General features: G+C 34.9%; 1 protein-coding gene across 1 annotated transcript; it reads left to right on the top strand.

Moving 5' to 3' along the window:
• The first annotated feature begins 720 nt into the window (after positions 1-720).
• LOC149794722 (cysteine-rich protein 1-like) lies at positions 721-12,618 on the top strand. The gene is made up of 4 exons (XM_089964336.1): positions 721-883; positions 9,927-10,021; positions 11,066-11,123; positions 11,718-12,618. Exons 1-4 carry the CDS (start codon positions 844-846, stop codon positions 11,762-11,764), a joined length of 240 nt encoding a protein of 79 aa, XP_089820462.1. The 5' UTR covers positions 721-843; the 3' UTR covers positions 11,765-12,618.
• The last annotated feature ends 4,598 nt before the right edge of the window (positions 12,619-17,216 follow it).

The raw sequence follows: 17,216 nt of genomic DNA, 5'->3' as shown, positions 1-17,216 counted from the left end.
CATGACCGCTCCGTTGGTCTAGTGGTTAGAGCGTCCGCCTCAGATGCGGGAGGTCACGGGTTCGAACCCCGACCGAATCATAAAAAGACTTATTAAAAAATGGTATTAACAGCTGCCTCGCTAGGTGCTCAGCATTAAGAGGTTAGTGTTAGTACTGGTCGGTTTGGTGGCAGGATAATGTGACTGAATGGCAGGATAATGTGACTGAATGGGACATCATCCTACATGTCTGCGGCACGAAGCCTCAGTACTAGACATCACTATAAACCGTGACAATGCACACACATCGTAGCGATATGACTGAAAGAGTGTTAAAGCTACGTTGAAGTCCATATCACACACACACACACATTTTCCTCACACGAAAAAGGGCCGCTGCCCCACCCCCACAGATTATTCATAAGATGTATTACTAATTAATCTCCTTAGCCTTAATCTCCTTAAGTTCTCTCTCGTTTGTCTATACATGCCCTCTCTCTCTCTCTACCTCTCAGTCGTTACGTATTGTAAGATAGGTCATGACCCTCTATTTCATCACTGTGTCAATAGCGTTATCCAAGAGAATGTGGTGCCTAAGGACGAAAATCCATGCTATATTTGATATGAATAATTTATCTTCCTTCACGTTACTTCTTATTCAGCTGTCACAAATCAAAATTCAATTTCCTGCCCAGCGACAAGCCTAGATTACAAGCAACAGTGTGTGACATGTATAAATACACGTGCCGTGTGCAAATGAAACTGTATAGACAACGCCCTGTATGTCCTCATTCGACTAGTAGGCGGTATCTGAGTTTCATATCCACCCGATTCCTGCTGCTCAGTATCTAATAGACAGACACGATGCCAAAGTGTCCAAGCTGCAACAAAGAAGTATACTTTGGTAAGTAAGATTTTCTGAGTAAAATAGGTACTGGTAAATTACCGCTAGTTATGTTGCTTTGTCAACTAGAATTCTACCGTAGCAGTAGATAATACGATTAGTGTGATTTCAACACGAGCTGGCTAAATCTTGGTACTACATCATTTTCCGCACTAAAGCAATTACCTGCTTGCAATTAAATGTTAAACGTGGTAAAACTTGTCGAAAAGGAATCATCCAGAATTAAATTTTGTTTTAGAATAAAGTTCTACGTATATAAATTATGCTTGCTCGTCTGTTATTAACTCTCTCGCCTTTTCTGTGTTCTTACTCCTGTGATGTTTATTTCTGGGGATTTAGTTATAATGCGATTTTTTGCTGTAATATAACAACATATTTGGGCAAAGATGGCGTCGCCCGCAGGCAACGATCATAAATTCGTAAGTATTTATATATACAAGTAGCAAGCTGCATGACTATATCTTGAATATATAGCGCCGGACCAGTCAGACATTACTGTGAAAATGAATTACTAACATTTCATTGCATCAATGTTCCATAAAGATACGATCGATCCACTACGAGTATAGTGCATTATGTATATATGTGGTCGTATCTTTTATTCCATTAACAATACTCTTGGGCACGGAAGAAGTAGGAAAACAAGCCTGGATTTATCGACCACTCTATCTATATTAAAATTTCCTGTATACACGGTACATAAATGACACGCATTCTTCTGTGACATAGAACGCAAATAGCGGAATTGACGAAACAAAATTAGGACCGGTCTACGGGTCTTCCTTGGGAGTAGGGTCCTAGTCCTTCAGTCAAACCCTAAACAAGAGAAAAAGTTGTGGTACACGATCTTTCCTAGATAAGGGCCTGGTTACCAACTGTTTTGAATATTTAAAATGATCTTTATATTTTCAAATGTCTACTTTTCTCATTTCTCAGACAATGCGTCGTTTTCTCGTTGTCATTTGCAGCAAGGGCAGACAAAATTACCCAATACATGACACGAATTATTTAAACGAAGCATATTCGTTGGGTTTATACCAGAGTAATGAGAAAATAAATGAGCACGATCTGCTGATATATATATATATATATATATATATATATATATATATATATATATATATATATGATCGTAGGGAAGTAAATATGGAGGTTGTGCATCATTAGTCTTTATGATAAAGAGGGAATGGCCCTTAAACAGACACTAAGGCAGTACGAGCTGGCGCAGTCCGTTTTTCGGACAGTGTTTATTATCGTTTTATAATAGTGTTATTTGCAGAATCATTAATAAAAAACAAATCTGTCAATAATACATGTTGGCAGTCATATACAAAACCTACTAATGAAAATATGCATTTTAGAATGCCTTAAATATTTTTAAGGAAATTTTTTAAAGAAAGGTATTGAAAAATGTTGTTCTGTGTTTGAAAACGTGTTTAAAATAATTCAGGTATAACTAAATGTTTTGAATCTACAGAGAAACCCTCTTGACCTATGTTTTTACGATTCTTCAGTCCTTAACATAGTACATTACACATAAGTAGGTTGTTCCACTAGCTGGTCAGTTAGTGTGCAATCATTTTATAATGGAAACATATTTAAATGCATTTTCTCTTAATTTTAAAATTATCTGCAACTTTAAAAGTATTTTATGAAGTACACAATTTTCCCCCATGCACTTTGTCTTCGTGTTCCTTTTTGTCGTTTTCAACTGAATCAAGATCTAACATTTTCTTATGCAGCCCAGTTTTTTACATGCACCAATCGTGGACTGTGTTCGCTATCTCTACATTTTAATTAATACGTCTTAATGTTACACTCGTAATCCCATCCACACAAACTGATCTGTAATTAAATAGGTACTTCTACCTTTGCGCACAACACTGTCATAAATGGTGTGAGGGTGGAGTGAATGTGCAGGGTGTAAATTTAAAACCATATTGACTTTGTTTGTACTCGACTCTTGTATGCTCGAATTAAATTATTATCTTTTCTTAACCAGGCACACGCCCACACGCACGAACATGAGCATTGACCTGTGTATAAAGGTTAATGTAAATGGGTATTGCAGATTGCCATTATAAATAATGTTGTTTTCCCGATTTTTTTTTTGACTATCAGTTTAGTGAATCGCTGTCGTGACCTTTGAAAGGAAATTCCTTAGACGTTATCATAAAATGAAGGCGTGTTTATTTAAGAGGGAGTATTCCTACATGACTCAGTTTATTAAGAAGTTCACTTCAGTTTTATGAGAGTACACAATAGATGAGACTTGAGTGTGTACATGAACAGCTCAGCAAATACACCATTCTCAGTAGATGCAGATAAAAATGCTGTAATGACTAGTGATTTTACAGTATACTTTGTACCTAGACTGTCAAGTTTTCAACTGGCAGTGAATACTCTTTTGTCACACTTTAAAAAGGGCTATTATACGTTTTACTGTAATTATTTTAATGTGCTTTACTGCACTGAGTTTATTTAATTTCAGTAAAGAGGTACACAAACTTTCTTTTCTTCACTCTGTACAAAAAAATAATAAAATAAAGTGTATTCCTATGAAGGCATACATCATGCATACCCGGTAATGAATAGACTGTTTTTTTTTTTCGCGTCAAACACCCCACCGAGCCCCGAATATGAATGGGGACTACTCAACACTCTCGTGTCAAAAAAATTGGTTTCCGTTTTTTTTTTTTTTATTGTTTTTTTTTGCCTGTTTCACAATTTTTTATTAAGAGAGAGAGAGAGAGAGAGTGCTACATGTCTAACATGTACACGATACCTTCCGCTTAGAAAGTCAAAGTAAGGCTTCTGACTTGCTAATATAACGCATTCGTTGCACATGAGCAGATATTTGTGTCTAATTTATTTGACGTCCAGTTGGTTCAGTGCAGTTTGCACCAGACGAAGAATTATTTTGAGTAGTACTTGCATCAATGCGCAACAATCGGGATTAAGGGCTTTTCGTTTAATTGTTGTGTGTGTCCACAAATAGATTCTGTCTTTACTAAATCTATTTTGTGTTAAGATCCTGTCAGTTGGCATTAACCTGTAAATATTTTCCATATTGTTTTGCAAGTTCATCTAGTCACTGAAGTATCAGGTAGACCTGGGGATAGGCTTTACCTTTCACGTTTACCCAACAGTTGTAATAGCGTTACAGCTTTAAATGGCCTTGTATTGGTTATCTGTATACATTCATCTTGATGTCAGTCGTGCAGTTAAACCTTAAAGATACCAGAGGGTTTTCAAAAGAACAAACGGATTATTTTCCATGTTTAAAATAACACACGCACACACGTAAGGATACACACTAATACAATCATTGCCGTCTTCAGGCATGGGCACACTGGGCAGTTACCCAGGGCCTCACGCTTCTTGGGGCATCATGCTGCCCATATTGTTAATGAATATTAAAAGATCTTTTGGCAATTTAATTTGCTTTAAAAGTGCAGTGGGAAGCACGTTTCCCAATTTTAAAAAATAGTGACATCTAGCTGAATTCCTGTGGGTGGGTAGGGCCGGTAGGGTGCCCCAGTGCATTACTTTGCCCAGAGCCTACAATGTTGTTAAGACGGCCCTGAATACAATCACGCTTATGATTGCCAGAGTTAATTTTAAATGTGTATTGACAGTTTGTATTACATCGGAAATATCGATGGGTCAAATGCATATAGCTATCATGAAATGCTGATGTCTAAAACCGAGGAGATGCTTACCCTATCTTCAGTGTTTGTATCAAGCAATTCAAGTGTCTGGCACTGAAAAGGAACAACCATTTAACCACAAGCCCACCCGTGGCGTTATTATAGTGTAAAAAAGGAATAGAAAAGGGAGATTATGTTCATGCAGAGTTTAAAATTCAACGAGAATATTGATTACTTGTAGGAAGAGATATAACATGTGAACTTAAGCGTAACTTCTATAATGCGTTCATGACTGCATTCACCTAAAGCAAGAAGTGATGAGATTTACATGTATGTTGTACGCAATATGAGTATAGACCACGCTACAAATTACAAACATCTGAAGCTGTTAATGAATGAAACTATTTTCATATTGCATTGCAAGGAATTACGCTCAAAATTAGCCATTCACGTAGTTGTCGAATCAAACTAATTTTCTGTGTTTATTTGCCCGAAGCTAACTTGGACAGTGGTATATGCTATATTGCATTTTTTAGTAATATCATTACAAGAACCTTCCATTTCTGTTCACACATTTTACAGGAACAGATATATCCCATTCTGGAAGCATTATGAACAACTAATATATTGAAATTTAACGAGACTTGAATAAAATGTATAGACTTCACACTCAAACATTGCGAAAGTAGAATCCATTTTATCCTCGACTCAGATATCAATATAGTACGAATAAAGTAAGAGCCATTGTACCTAAACTAAGATATCACTATAGTACTACTCATTTTATCCTAAACTCAGACATAACTAAATTAAGAACTATTGTTACCTGTACTCAGGTGTCAAAAAGTACGAATCATTTTATCCTAAACTCAGACATAACTAAATTAAGAACCATTGTTACCTGTACTCAGGTGTCAAAAAGTACGACTTATTTTATCCTACACTCAGAGATCACTAAAGTAATAATCATTGTTACCTGTACTCAGGTGTCAAAAAGTACGACTCATTTTATGCTACACTCAGATATCACTAAAGTAATAATCATTGTTACCTGTACTCAAGTGTCAAAAAGGACGAATCATTTTATCCTACACTCAGATATCACTAAAGTAATAATCATTGTTACCTGTACTCAGGTGTCAAAAAGTACGACTCATTTTATCATACACTCAGATATCACTAAAGTAATAATCATTGTTACCTGTACTCAGGTGTCAAAAAGTACGACTCATTTTATCCTACACTCAGATATCACTAAAGTAATAATCATTGTTACCTGTACTCAGGTGTCAAAAAGTACGACTCATTTTATCCTACACTCAGATATCACTAAAGTAATAATCATTGTTACCTGTACTCAGGTGTCAAAAAGTACGACTCGTTTTATCCTACACTCAGATATCACTAAAGTAATAATCATTGTTACCTGTACTCAGGTGTCAAAAAGTACGACTCATTTTATCCTACACTCAGATATCACTAAAGTAATAATCATTGTTACCTGTACTCAGGTGTCAAAAAGTACGACTCATTTTATCCTAAACTCAGATATCACTAAAGTAATAATCATTGTTACCTGTACTCAGGTGTCAAAAAGTACGATTCATTTTATCCCACACTCAGATATCACTAAAGTAATAACCATTGTTACCTGTACCCAGGTGTCAAAAAGTACGAGTCACTGTATCCTTCAAGAGAAGTTACTAACGTAAGAACCATTTTATTCTATATGAGATTTTAAATCTCGATATAAGAATAATGATGAACTTGAAAGCTTGCATGGCCGTGACACTTTTGTTATGTTTTACGATTATGCTTGTTTTCAGGTAAAGTGTTGGACATTCGCGTTTATTGAACACATTGTTGATTTGATAGTTGTTCAACAAGACATCGTTGATCCACGGTACGTTTTTCTGTTGATTTGATAAATGTTCGACAAGACTTCGTTGATCTATGATAAGTTTATTTTTGTTGATATGATAAATGTTCGACAAGACTTCGTTGATCTATGATAAGGTTTTTTGTTGATTTGATAAATGTTCGACAAGGTATATGGCAGTGTTTTCTGTTGATTTGAAAACTGTTCGATGAGACATCTTTGATCCATGGTAAGGTTTTCTATTGCTTTGAAAAATGTTCGATAAGACATCGTTGATCCATGGTAAGTTTTTCTGTTGATTTAATAATTGTTCGACAAGACATCGTTGATCCATGGTAATGTTTTCTGTTGATTTGAAAACTGTTCGATGAGACATCTTTGATTCATGGTAAGGTTTTCTATTGATTTGAAAAATGTTCGACAAGACGTCGTTGATCCATGGTAAGTTTTTCTGTTGATTTAATAATTGTTCGATAAGACATCGTTAATCCATGGTAAGGTTTTTTGCGGAATCATTTTTTTTTGTTGCAAGAAGTATTATCATGTTAAGACATTCAATACGCGTTTATGACTATTCAGTTCGAATTTGTGACCATTCAATACGCGTTTATGACTATTCAGTTCGAATTTGTGACCATTCAAGAAAGGTTTATGACCATATGACATATACTGATTTCACTCGTGCAAGGTCGATAAATCAATGAAGTTGGATAACTGTGCAGTTTTGGAACGATATTATAAATCAGTAGTTATGCGTTTATTGGTAATTACCAAAATTGCAGTGGGTCTATCAAGGTCATCACCTCGGTAACGTTGACAGTAAATATTATTCGGCTGCATTAAATTTACATGTATTGTAATTAATAGGGATGTAGGAGCACAAACGCACATTTTGCTTTTATAGTGAGACCATCTTATTACTTTTACAATGAGACCATCTTATTACTTTTACAGTGAGACCATTTAACTTCTACAGTGAGATCATCTTATTACTTTTACAGTGAGACCATTTAACTTTTACAGTGAGACTATCTTATTACTTTTACAGTGAGACCATCTTATTACTTTTACAGTGAGACCATCTTATTACTTTTACAATGAGACCATCTTTTTATTTTTACATTGAGACCATCTTATTACTTTTACAGTGAGACCATTTAACTTTTACAGTGAGATCATCTTATTACTTTTACAGTGAGACCATTTAACTTTTATAGTTAGACCATCTTATTACTTTTACAGTGAGACCATCTTATTACTTTTACAGTGAGACCATCTTATTACTTTTACAGTGAGACTATCTTATTACTTTTACAGTGAGACAATCTTATTACTTTTACAGTGAGACCATTTAACCTTTACAATAAGACCATCTCGTTTCAGGAGGTTTCAAATCAAAACAAGTCCACGTTTGGGTTTTCATTTATTTCCATTTCGTATAAGGGTATCAGAACATCCCAAGGCCAATTGTACATTTTTGATTATTGACATATCGTATAAGGGTGCTGGAACATCCCAATGCCACTTGTGAATTTTAAATCATTGACATCTCGTATAAGGGGGTACGAAAGCATCTCAAGTTCATTTGTACGCCTTAATTACTGCCATCTTGTTTAGGGGAACATCTTGAGGCGATATTTACATCTTAAATTTTGTCTTCTTGTATATAGGTAAAGGAACATCCCAAGGCCAATTTTATGTTTAAATTGTTGCCATTCCATTACGGGGGTACAACAAGACCACAAGAACCTATGTAGGGTTACTTTAACCTCCTGTGACATGTATGTACATATCTATATCACTAGCAGCAGATATATGTATACGACAGTACGAGATTGCTTGTAAATTTTTCAGTTTTACCATCTCGTGTAATGCTGCAAGACCACCCCAAGACCACGTATACATTTTAAATTTTTACCATCTCGTATATACTTACGAGAAAACCCCCAATACCATCTGTATATTTTGCATTTATTACCATCTCAAGCAGGTGCACGACAACACAGCGATGCGGCGGACGATTGTAAAATGTACTTTTTTCCTGTACCACACAGTTGTACTAGAAACGTAAATAACGGCCAAGGTAGATAGATATCTTAGGTAGTTATGCTGATACGAGCTACTTCCTTTGTCAGTAGCACACACACACACACATAATATATATATATATATATATATATATATATATATATATATATATATATATATATATATATATATATATGAAGATGGCATATTTGTTTTTATGGTTTGTTCAAGCTAAAGACGATTTGTGCCTTGAGTAATATACATCTCGACCCCAGAGGCTCCACAAAAAAAGAACCACCGGCATTATGTTTTATTGACACGCTCTTTGGTTTTTCGACACTTTTGTCCACGATAAGTGAAATGTTTAAAGTGTTGCAGTAATTTTGGTATGCAGTGTTATTCCTACTGCTTTGTATAACTGAAAAACAGTTCTTTAATTTAATGTTTTGCTAGCTTATGACGTTCCTATGGCACCGCTGCGACTTTGTCCAAGTGATGTATTCGGCTTTTTGTGCAACTTATGAAGTAAAACAGTTTCTTTGGGTGGAAGTGAAATGAAATAAAATAAAAAAATTTGTTTTTTTGTTTCTTCGATGAGGAACGAGGTTGTCGTTTTTGTTTTTTTTTTAAACCGTGAACCAGCTTAGTTACAGCGTGACGACCTGAATACGAGTTTAATGTCAAGAAATGGGAATATTCCAGCGCATAATACCTGTTAATTAATGAATAATAAGAGTCCCCCATTAAGGTAATGAACTTATATCAATGCTGTAATATCGATATTACGAATGAGCTTAGTTTTATATAAAACACGCATCATTGTGAAAAAGGTTATATCCTTTTAAAGTAGGTTTAGTATATATGTACAGCCATTGGGAAACGTGCATAAAGGTAAAGTGGTTTCATGTTGGTTTTTTTTAAAAAAAAAAAACATTTTTAAGCGCATGAGAGAGAGAGAGAGAGAGAGATAATGCTGTCCATTGCTCTCTGATTGTGTAATATAATAAAACATGCCTATTTCTCCTTGATTTTGTAACATGACACGACACTGACGCTTTAAAGTCGGGGCTGTACTGTCAGCAACCTAAGATCTTGTTATTAACGTGTTTTCATTAATACTTAATTCTGTTGACTCATCGGTTTATTTTCATGTCATATTATTGCTGAAAGGCAAAATCTAAACTAAGTTAGACACAAAGTGTATTATAAATGAATTCACGTACGCAAAGAATGCACTCCAAGTTGTATATACTGCAAACTATAAAATATGTGAAAATCTGGTACAGCGAAATTTCACACACAAAGCACACGTGTGTAATCGTTGGTCCAGGCACATCCCAATCTCAATAGTACAAATTATATGCTATTGTGGAATGTTATGAACAATTAAAATCCTATCATATCTGAATGTGCAGAGTTTTCAAATTTTATCAATTAAACATGCAGCTGGAGACAAAAAATTGAGTTGAATTATTATTTTTTTCAGCTGAGAAAGTGACGTCTATGGGCAAAGATTGGCACAGGCCATGCTTGAAATGTGAGAAATGTAAGAAGACCCTAACTGCAGGAAGTCACTCAGAGGTATATGTGACATACATGCGTCCATGTGTTTCAGTTATTGTTCCTTGTTGATTGTCCCAGTTTCGTCTGTTTTTGTTCTAGATTCATTCTTCACTAAACTTTTGTATCAGTTTGTGCTTGCAAGTTTGTTCGAGTACATTTTGATATGGGGCCCCGAGTGGCCGAGTGGTCTAAAGCGCTTTTCGTTACGGATCACTGCCATCTCACCTCTGTCTGCGTGGGTTCGAGTCTAGGATTCGGCCAGTGTGGGTATGTGAGAAAGCTTGCCAGTAGCTTCTCGTGGGTCGGTGGTTCTTCCCGGGGTTTTCCCGGGTTCTTCCTCCACCATTAATACTAGCCTATCGTGTGCTGAAAAATGGCGTTAAACCCCACAACAACAACAACAACATTTTGATATCGTATATGAAATACGCTGTCTAATTATTCCTTTGTCAAATCCTCTGTAATCCGTCTGCATTTCTACTTAACATAATTTTCAGTCTTTCTCAAGTCTCAGACTAAATGTTTTGGTTCTGTATGTCAACCTTTTCCGACACATTCTTCGTCTCTGTTTTAGTGATATATTCATTCACACAGTCTTATATTTAATTTGAGTTAAATGAGTCTTTTATACAAAAGACTCTCCAGAAGTTATATATTACCACGTTTTCTCTAGAAAAGTGAAACAATAATTGAGTATATAACTGTAATGATATATATATATATATATATATATATATATATATATATAGAGAGAGAGAGAGAGAGAGAGAGAGAGAGAGAGAGAGGGAGAGAGAGAGAGAGAGAGAAGTTAATATGTAAATACAATTCTTTCCCCCTCTTCTTACAGTGTACATTACACTGTCAACCAAAATTAATTGCATTATCGACGTAGTCTAACTATAAGTAATTAATTGCATTATCGACGTAGTCTAACTAAAAGTAATTAGATTGTACCATGTTATTAACTGTTTTTTTATTGCAAAACATTGCTAATTAATTTCTGAAGTAACGTTCCAGGGGTATAGTCATATAGACTTTTGATAATTATTTTTAATTTTACAGCATGACGGGAAGCCATATTGTACCAATCCTTGCTATTCGGCATTATTTGGACCTGGCGGTAAGAATAAATCAATGAATACAACAAAAGTAAACGAATACATATGTATATCTACTTATATAATGAGCGATTTTGTATGCGTTTCTTTCTATTTATTGATCTGTCCTTGTATGTCAGTCTTTCAAAAGTTAACAAACAACCTTGCCGGAACATGTTCTTTTTTCTTATTTTAAGGACAAGTATTTAAATGGACGTATACTAGTACTGAGAGGACTAATTATATTCAAAACATGTCCCTAATTAGCTTTTCAACATTCATATGTAAATAAATTAAGAAAACGTACTTAAATTTTTTTATATAGATGTAAACTTTACACCTGCCAATCGTTAAAAATAATTGTAAAACCAATTGAACATTCGGATTTCATTTCCTCGATCGTATACATTTCATGCCTGTGAAAAGAACAATCCTACTTTTTCAATATATAATGAGTCTTACTAAAATAACACACTGAAGGCTTGCCATATTGCATAATGTGCTTTTATGACATGTTTATACTATTATACATGATATTTATATAGCTTTGATCATATTCAATTATTTTATGTTGTCTAGGAAAGTATCTTAAACTAATTGACATAATTATCTTACAGGTACCAGAGCTGGATCGACAGGAGCACAAAGTTACAAATATAAATAAAGTCCAAGTGATAACTGATGTCCCATTAATAGGATATTTCAGTATAAAAGCAAGACATTAAACATTGTAGCTTATTTACTCCATAGGCATTATGTAACACAGTCTGATTTATGTATTACATTTTTACAAGTAGTTATTTAAATAATGTCTGACACAGTTTGTTTTATGTGAACAGGCTGATTTTTGAACGGGCTTTTTGTGTATTTATACTGAATTTGGACGTAAAGAAGACGAGTTAGCCTTACGTACCGTACATAATCCCGTACACGTCCGATCCAACTGGAAGCTCGGATATGAAACATAAGATTGTACATTTAGGTCAAAGGTTACAGAACGAAAAGCCATTAGAACAAAGCTTGTATTAGTCGTCACATGTGCAATTTGGATTCACTGTAAATCTGTCTACTCTGATTATAACATCACGAGAATCTCGCAAGCCTGACCGATTGAATGTCTGATGCGAGATTTGGAAACATAGTATATTCAACACACATGGGATAAACAATGAATATTAGCATAGAATTAAGACGATTATCTGTTCACTGTACACTGGTTAGGCTGTTAAACCAGAATTGCATTTTTAAATTGATTGAGGTACATTTAGACGTCTTAAAAAAGGGAACTTGAACCAGTGTCATGGCTTGACTGTTTTGCATATTATGTTAACTATACCATTATTTTTATAGGAGATACTTATTATAACATTGCTGGACTCCATGACGGTTTGTCGTCATGTGGCGAAAATGGCACAATGCCGAAGGTATCCGAATGGATCTCGAACATACGTGACTGGGATAGTCTGTGGTTACATCAAATAAATATGCTTTACTATGTAATAAACTGTCTTGCAATTATGCTTATTGTAAAACAAATTTTTAAAACCAATCGAATAATTTCAATCTTGTCCAGTTTTCAAATATCTTGAGAAAGAATTATTCGAGTCTTACTTGATCTTTCTCCCCTCTCTCTCTCTCTCTCTCTCGCGAATATGTAAAAAAAACGTGGGAATTTAATCATGCACAGTTAACGTGTGGCGATCGGGGAGATCTAGGTGGTAATTTTGTCTTGATTAATTTAAGCATCCTAAATACCCCTCATATTTATATATGAAAGCAATGCCAAGTCGCCTTAGGGACTCCGTCTCCGGATTTTCTGTTGGGATTTTCTCCCTTAGCCTTTCCCATGAGAGGGTATAGTCGCAAGGCAGCGAAGGCTTAAAATCGGAGTTTATCTTCTCCTAGATGGGCGACCACCCAAGGTTAACGAGCCCCATCTGCCCGAAGCATCTGGATTTGAGACCCCAGAAACTCGCCTGTCATCCCTTGTCCAGTCAGTTTAAACAGGTTCCGACACTCGAGAAGGCCTGTAGCTGGATTTGGTTGTTAGAGGCTCTATCAGACGCAAGCCACTGGGAGATTTCCAAGGAAAGTGGGTGCTTATCTCCCACATCCGCCCCAGGCGATGACAACCCTTGGAACCCATATATATCCGTGACACTAGTAAGCATGAGTGCTATACTGTTTGCCAATAATCAGACACTCGAAAATGCTATTTGTGCTTTTTTATATTTAGATTCAAACATTAAACAAACATAGTTCACAAATCGAATTAGAAAACTTTACAGTATCAAATTTTTCTCAACTCTCAAATAATGCTGAAGAATATTAAAATAATGTACATCTTGAATTAAATGTGGCAAGAACAGTAGATTAGAAACTTTATATCTTAGATAACTGGCACATATGTTTTGTCTCGTTGATGTATTTTCAAATTTAACAATGTAAATGAGCTGAATTTCCTGAGTAGACGGGATTATGTACATGAAATCAGTGCCAAGGTAGGGGTCTGCATAACTTCAGATTACGGGCACGTAAAGCCGTGGTGGACATTCAATCTCTGGAGTCGTCTTGTATTCTGGAGTGAGTCAGAGATATCCCGGCTGATTTAACGCACGAAACCGATGGCGACAACCGTCTCAGTTCGCTGAAAAAAAGTGATAAACACTTTTCCTGTGGGTATTCAATTTCAATTAACTGAAGAGATACACGCCACTCCCCTCTCCTCCCCCAAAAGGGACGATGTAAAGGTCTGAGGGAAAAAATAGTGTATTGCTGAAATTTATGAATAAGATTAAAGGTTAAATGTAACGAATTACACATATTTATCTACTGTTATGCCGAGCCTTGTGTACCGAAAGAGCACTAAACCACTGAAAGCAGCGATGCAAACACAAACTACTGTTTTGAAAGTATTAAACAATTCATAAATAATGGACGAATGCTAATTTGCATTGAAATAATCAGCTTATATGAAGTCGAAATAAATATCTAATGAGTTTACCATGAAAGTTACAATTTTATGTCGACAGATAATACATATTTCTTTGAAAATTTGGACAGGGTAAAAGTTTTATTAAAGCTATTTGTGTTGAAAAATAACTTTCAAGAGAATACAAGGGGAATGTGTTCTTTTGAAGCATCAAATGTATTCAGATTATCAGAAAAGATGCAGTTTTGCTAATTGCTTTCAGTGATGTTAACCTAATAATCAGCATCTACCCTAACAGCAGGATGGTTAAAAAGTGGATGTTTGAAAATGGAGAGTTTGTATTTGATGCGTGTATATGCACATATTTTTATCTGGGTAAATTTATAGTACAACTTAAAGATCTGTTAAACTTTGCAAGATATATTCATCAAGATTAGATTTAAAACTCGTGGAGAACAAATTTTGTTTAAGATAGCATATGGTGATTCAGTTTAGAATGTAGCTTCAACGGGGTCAGGTACATTGTTGACAAATGGGACACAAATCTGAAATTACTCATACATTTTATAGAATTAAAGAAACATTGCAAATTGCTGTAAAAATGTACCCGTTTTAAACGTTTGATTGATCACTTTTGAAGTCTGAAGTATTAGAAATTACTGATATGAAACAGTATGCAATACATCGATATGACAATCCAGAAAGTCTAATTGCTTACACAAATATTAATCCGTTGCAGGAATAAAACTCAACGGGAAAAATAAAATTATGGAAGTACAAAACAAGGAAAGCATAGATTGTGTAGGGTCATCGAGATCAATTGGTATTTTAGCGGAGGAAATTAAAAGATTCAAAGAAAATAAAGAATTATATGTGAATGTAGTATTACACTAAATATAGGCTTAATGCATTTGTATAAGTAGGGCTAATTTCGCGTTTAGTTTATTTTTTGTTGCTATATAAACACTGGAAACGTAACAGAGACAAAGCTGTATTACAGCCTTTCTATACCCTTAGGAAAGGGACAAAATTTTACTACAGCCTTTGCATAGTATTGGGAAACATAACATTGGAGGAATCCAGTCCAAAAGTAATGGACTCCAGTCCAAAAGTAATGGACTCCAGTCCAAAATTAACAACATTTTGCTTTGAATGTGACGGACTTCAAATAAAAGCATGTAGTGCATCGACTTATCCGTGTTTATTACATAAAAATTTCCTATATCGATACTCGGCTCTTCACAAAGAGACAATATCACATTTATTTACATTTGCAACTTAAAATCTTATAATAATGCCTACGAGTAGATACAGAGCAGAGTGTAATATGAGATTTCGGCATAATCAGCTAAACTGGAGTGTCAAGTTGGAGACATTTAGTTGTTGAATTTTGTTTGGACATTTAACAAGAAAAAGTGTTCCATAAGAAGTTAAATATGTTTGCATGTTCCACGTTTATTTCCAGATAAGAAAAATGCGGTTCATTACCCGACGATCGAGTATTCAAATAACATAACATCAACTTCGACTTTAAAAAAAATAAAGTAAAATTGAAAAGTAATATTTATCTGCCGAAGGTCGAAAAAATCATCATAATATGACTGGAGATAACACAAAAAAGAAACAAATACTTTATCGATAATGTGCCAGAAGTATAAAAAGTACTGCCACCAAACATGTAGTCAGCCTACATCCTATGGCTAACAGGGTAAATGACCTACACGAGTCTTCTCTATGTGTAAGTTAGGAACAGATTGACCAATGCATATCTTCAAAGTTAAAGCAAAGTTTCTTACAAAACTGGCATCATAAGTGAGTACATTTCAAACCAATCATCTGTCATGAAATTTGTTTCTACAGTTGGAGACATGGCTAAATAATTAATGGAGAAATACATTTTAGGGCGGTAAGTATCAGACTACAATATAAAGATTTTAGGCAGTTTTAAAAAATATATTTTAGAATGAAAAGTAAAAATGGTCTATATTGTTAATGGCATGGTATCTTTTTGTTGCCAAGAGACATGGTAATGAAAACGAGTAGTATCATTGGCTACAACAAACTTTACACAAATCTAAAGTGGTACTGGGTAAACTAGGATTAAAGTCTACCATCAGTTACAGTGTTGTCAAGAACTGCATTACAAAGTTCGTCCTGTGACAGCAGAACGGAATAGAAGAAAAAATGAAGAAAAAATTGACTAAAAATAATATGTAGAAAAGAGGGATGTTGATTTGTGTCGTATTAGCAGACCTGCTGATGAGATCCGAAACTCAAACGTTCAGGTGTCACGTAAATATTTACCCCTCCCCCTAAAAAAGCAAACAACAACAAAAAAGGCTCACACGGCACAAGTAATGCTATGATGTAAACATGAAGTGAAGTCATGTATAATGATACTAATTGCTGCACAAACTTTACAGGGCCCTAATGTGCTATGTACATCTTATTTTGTGTACATGTAATATGCTCTGTACGTCTTATTTTTTGTACATGTGATATGCTCTGTACGTCTTATTTTGTGTACATGTAATGTGCTCTGTACGTCTTATTTTGTGTACATGTAATGTGCTCTGTACGTCTTATTGTGTGTACATGTAATATGCTCTGTACGTCTTATTTTTTGTACATGTGATATGCTCTGTACGTCTTATTTTGTGTACATGTAATGTGCTCTGGACGTCTTATTTTGTGTACATGTAATGTGCTCTGTACGTCTTATTTTGTGTACATGTAATATGCTCCGTACGTCTTATTTTGTGTACATGTAATGTGCTCTAGACGTCTTATTTTGTGTACATGTAATGTGCTCTAGACGTCTTATTTTGTGTACATGTAATGTGCTCTAGACGTCTTATTTTGTGTACATGTAATGTGCTCTGTACGTCTTATTTTGTGTACATGTAATATGCTCCGTACGTCTTATTTTGTGTACATGTAATGTGCTCTAGACGTCTTATTTTGTGTACATGTAATGTGCTCTGTACGTCTTATTTTGTGTACATGTAATGTGCTATGTACGTCTTATTTTGTGTACATGTAATGTGCTCTGTACGTCTTATTTTGTGTACATGCTTTCTTTACACTTCCGACTGAAAATGCAAATAACATATACACTAATGCAAAAACAGTTTTAAAAAATGCCTTCAGCCAAAAAAGAAACAATTTGGTCAGTACTTGCAAG

Source organism: Sinohyriopsis cumingii, chromosome 7 (assembly GCF_028554795.1).
Source record: "Sinohyriopsis cumingii isolate HCF-2022 chromosome 7, ASM2855479v2, whole genome shotgun sequence".
NCBI lineage: Eukaryota > Metazoa > Mollusca > Bivalvia > Unionida > Unionidae > Sinohyriopsis > Sinohyriopsis cumingii.
The sequence above is the reverse complement of the archived record's forward strand: the minus strand, read 5'-3'. Positions and strand labels throughout refer to the sequence as shown.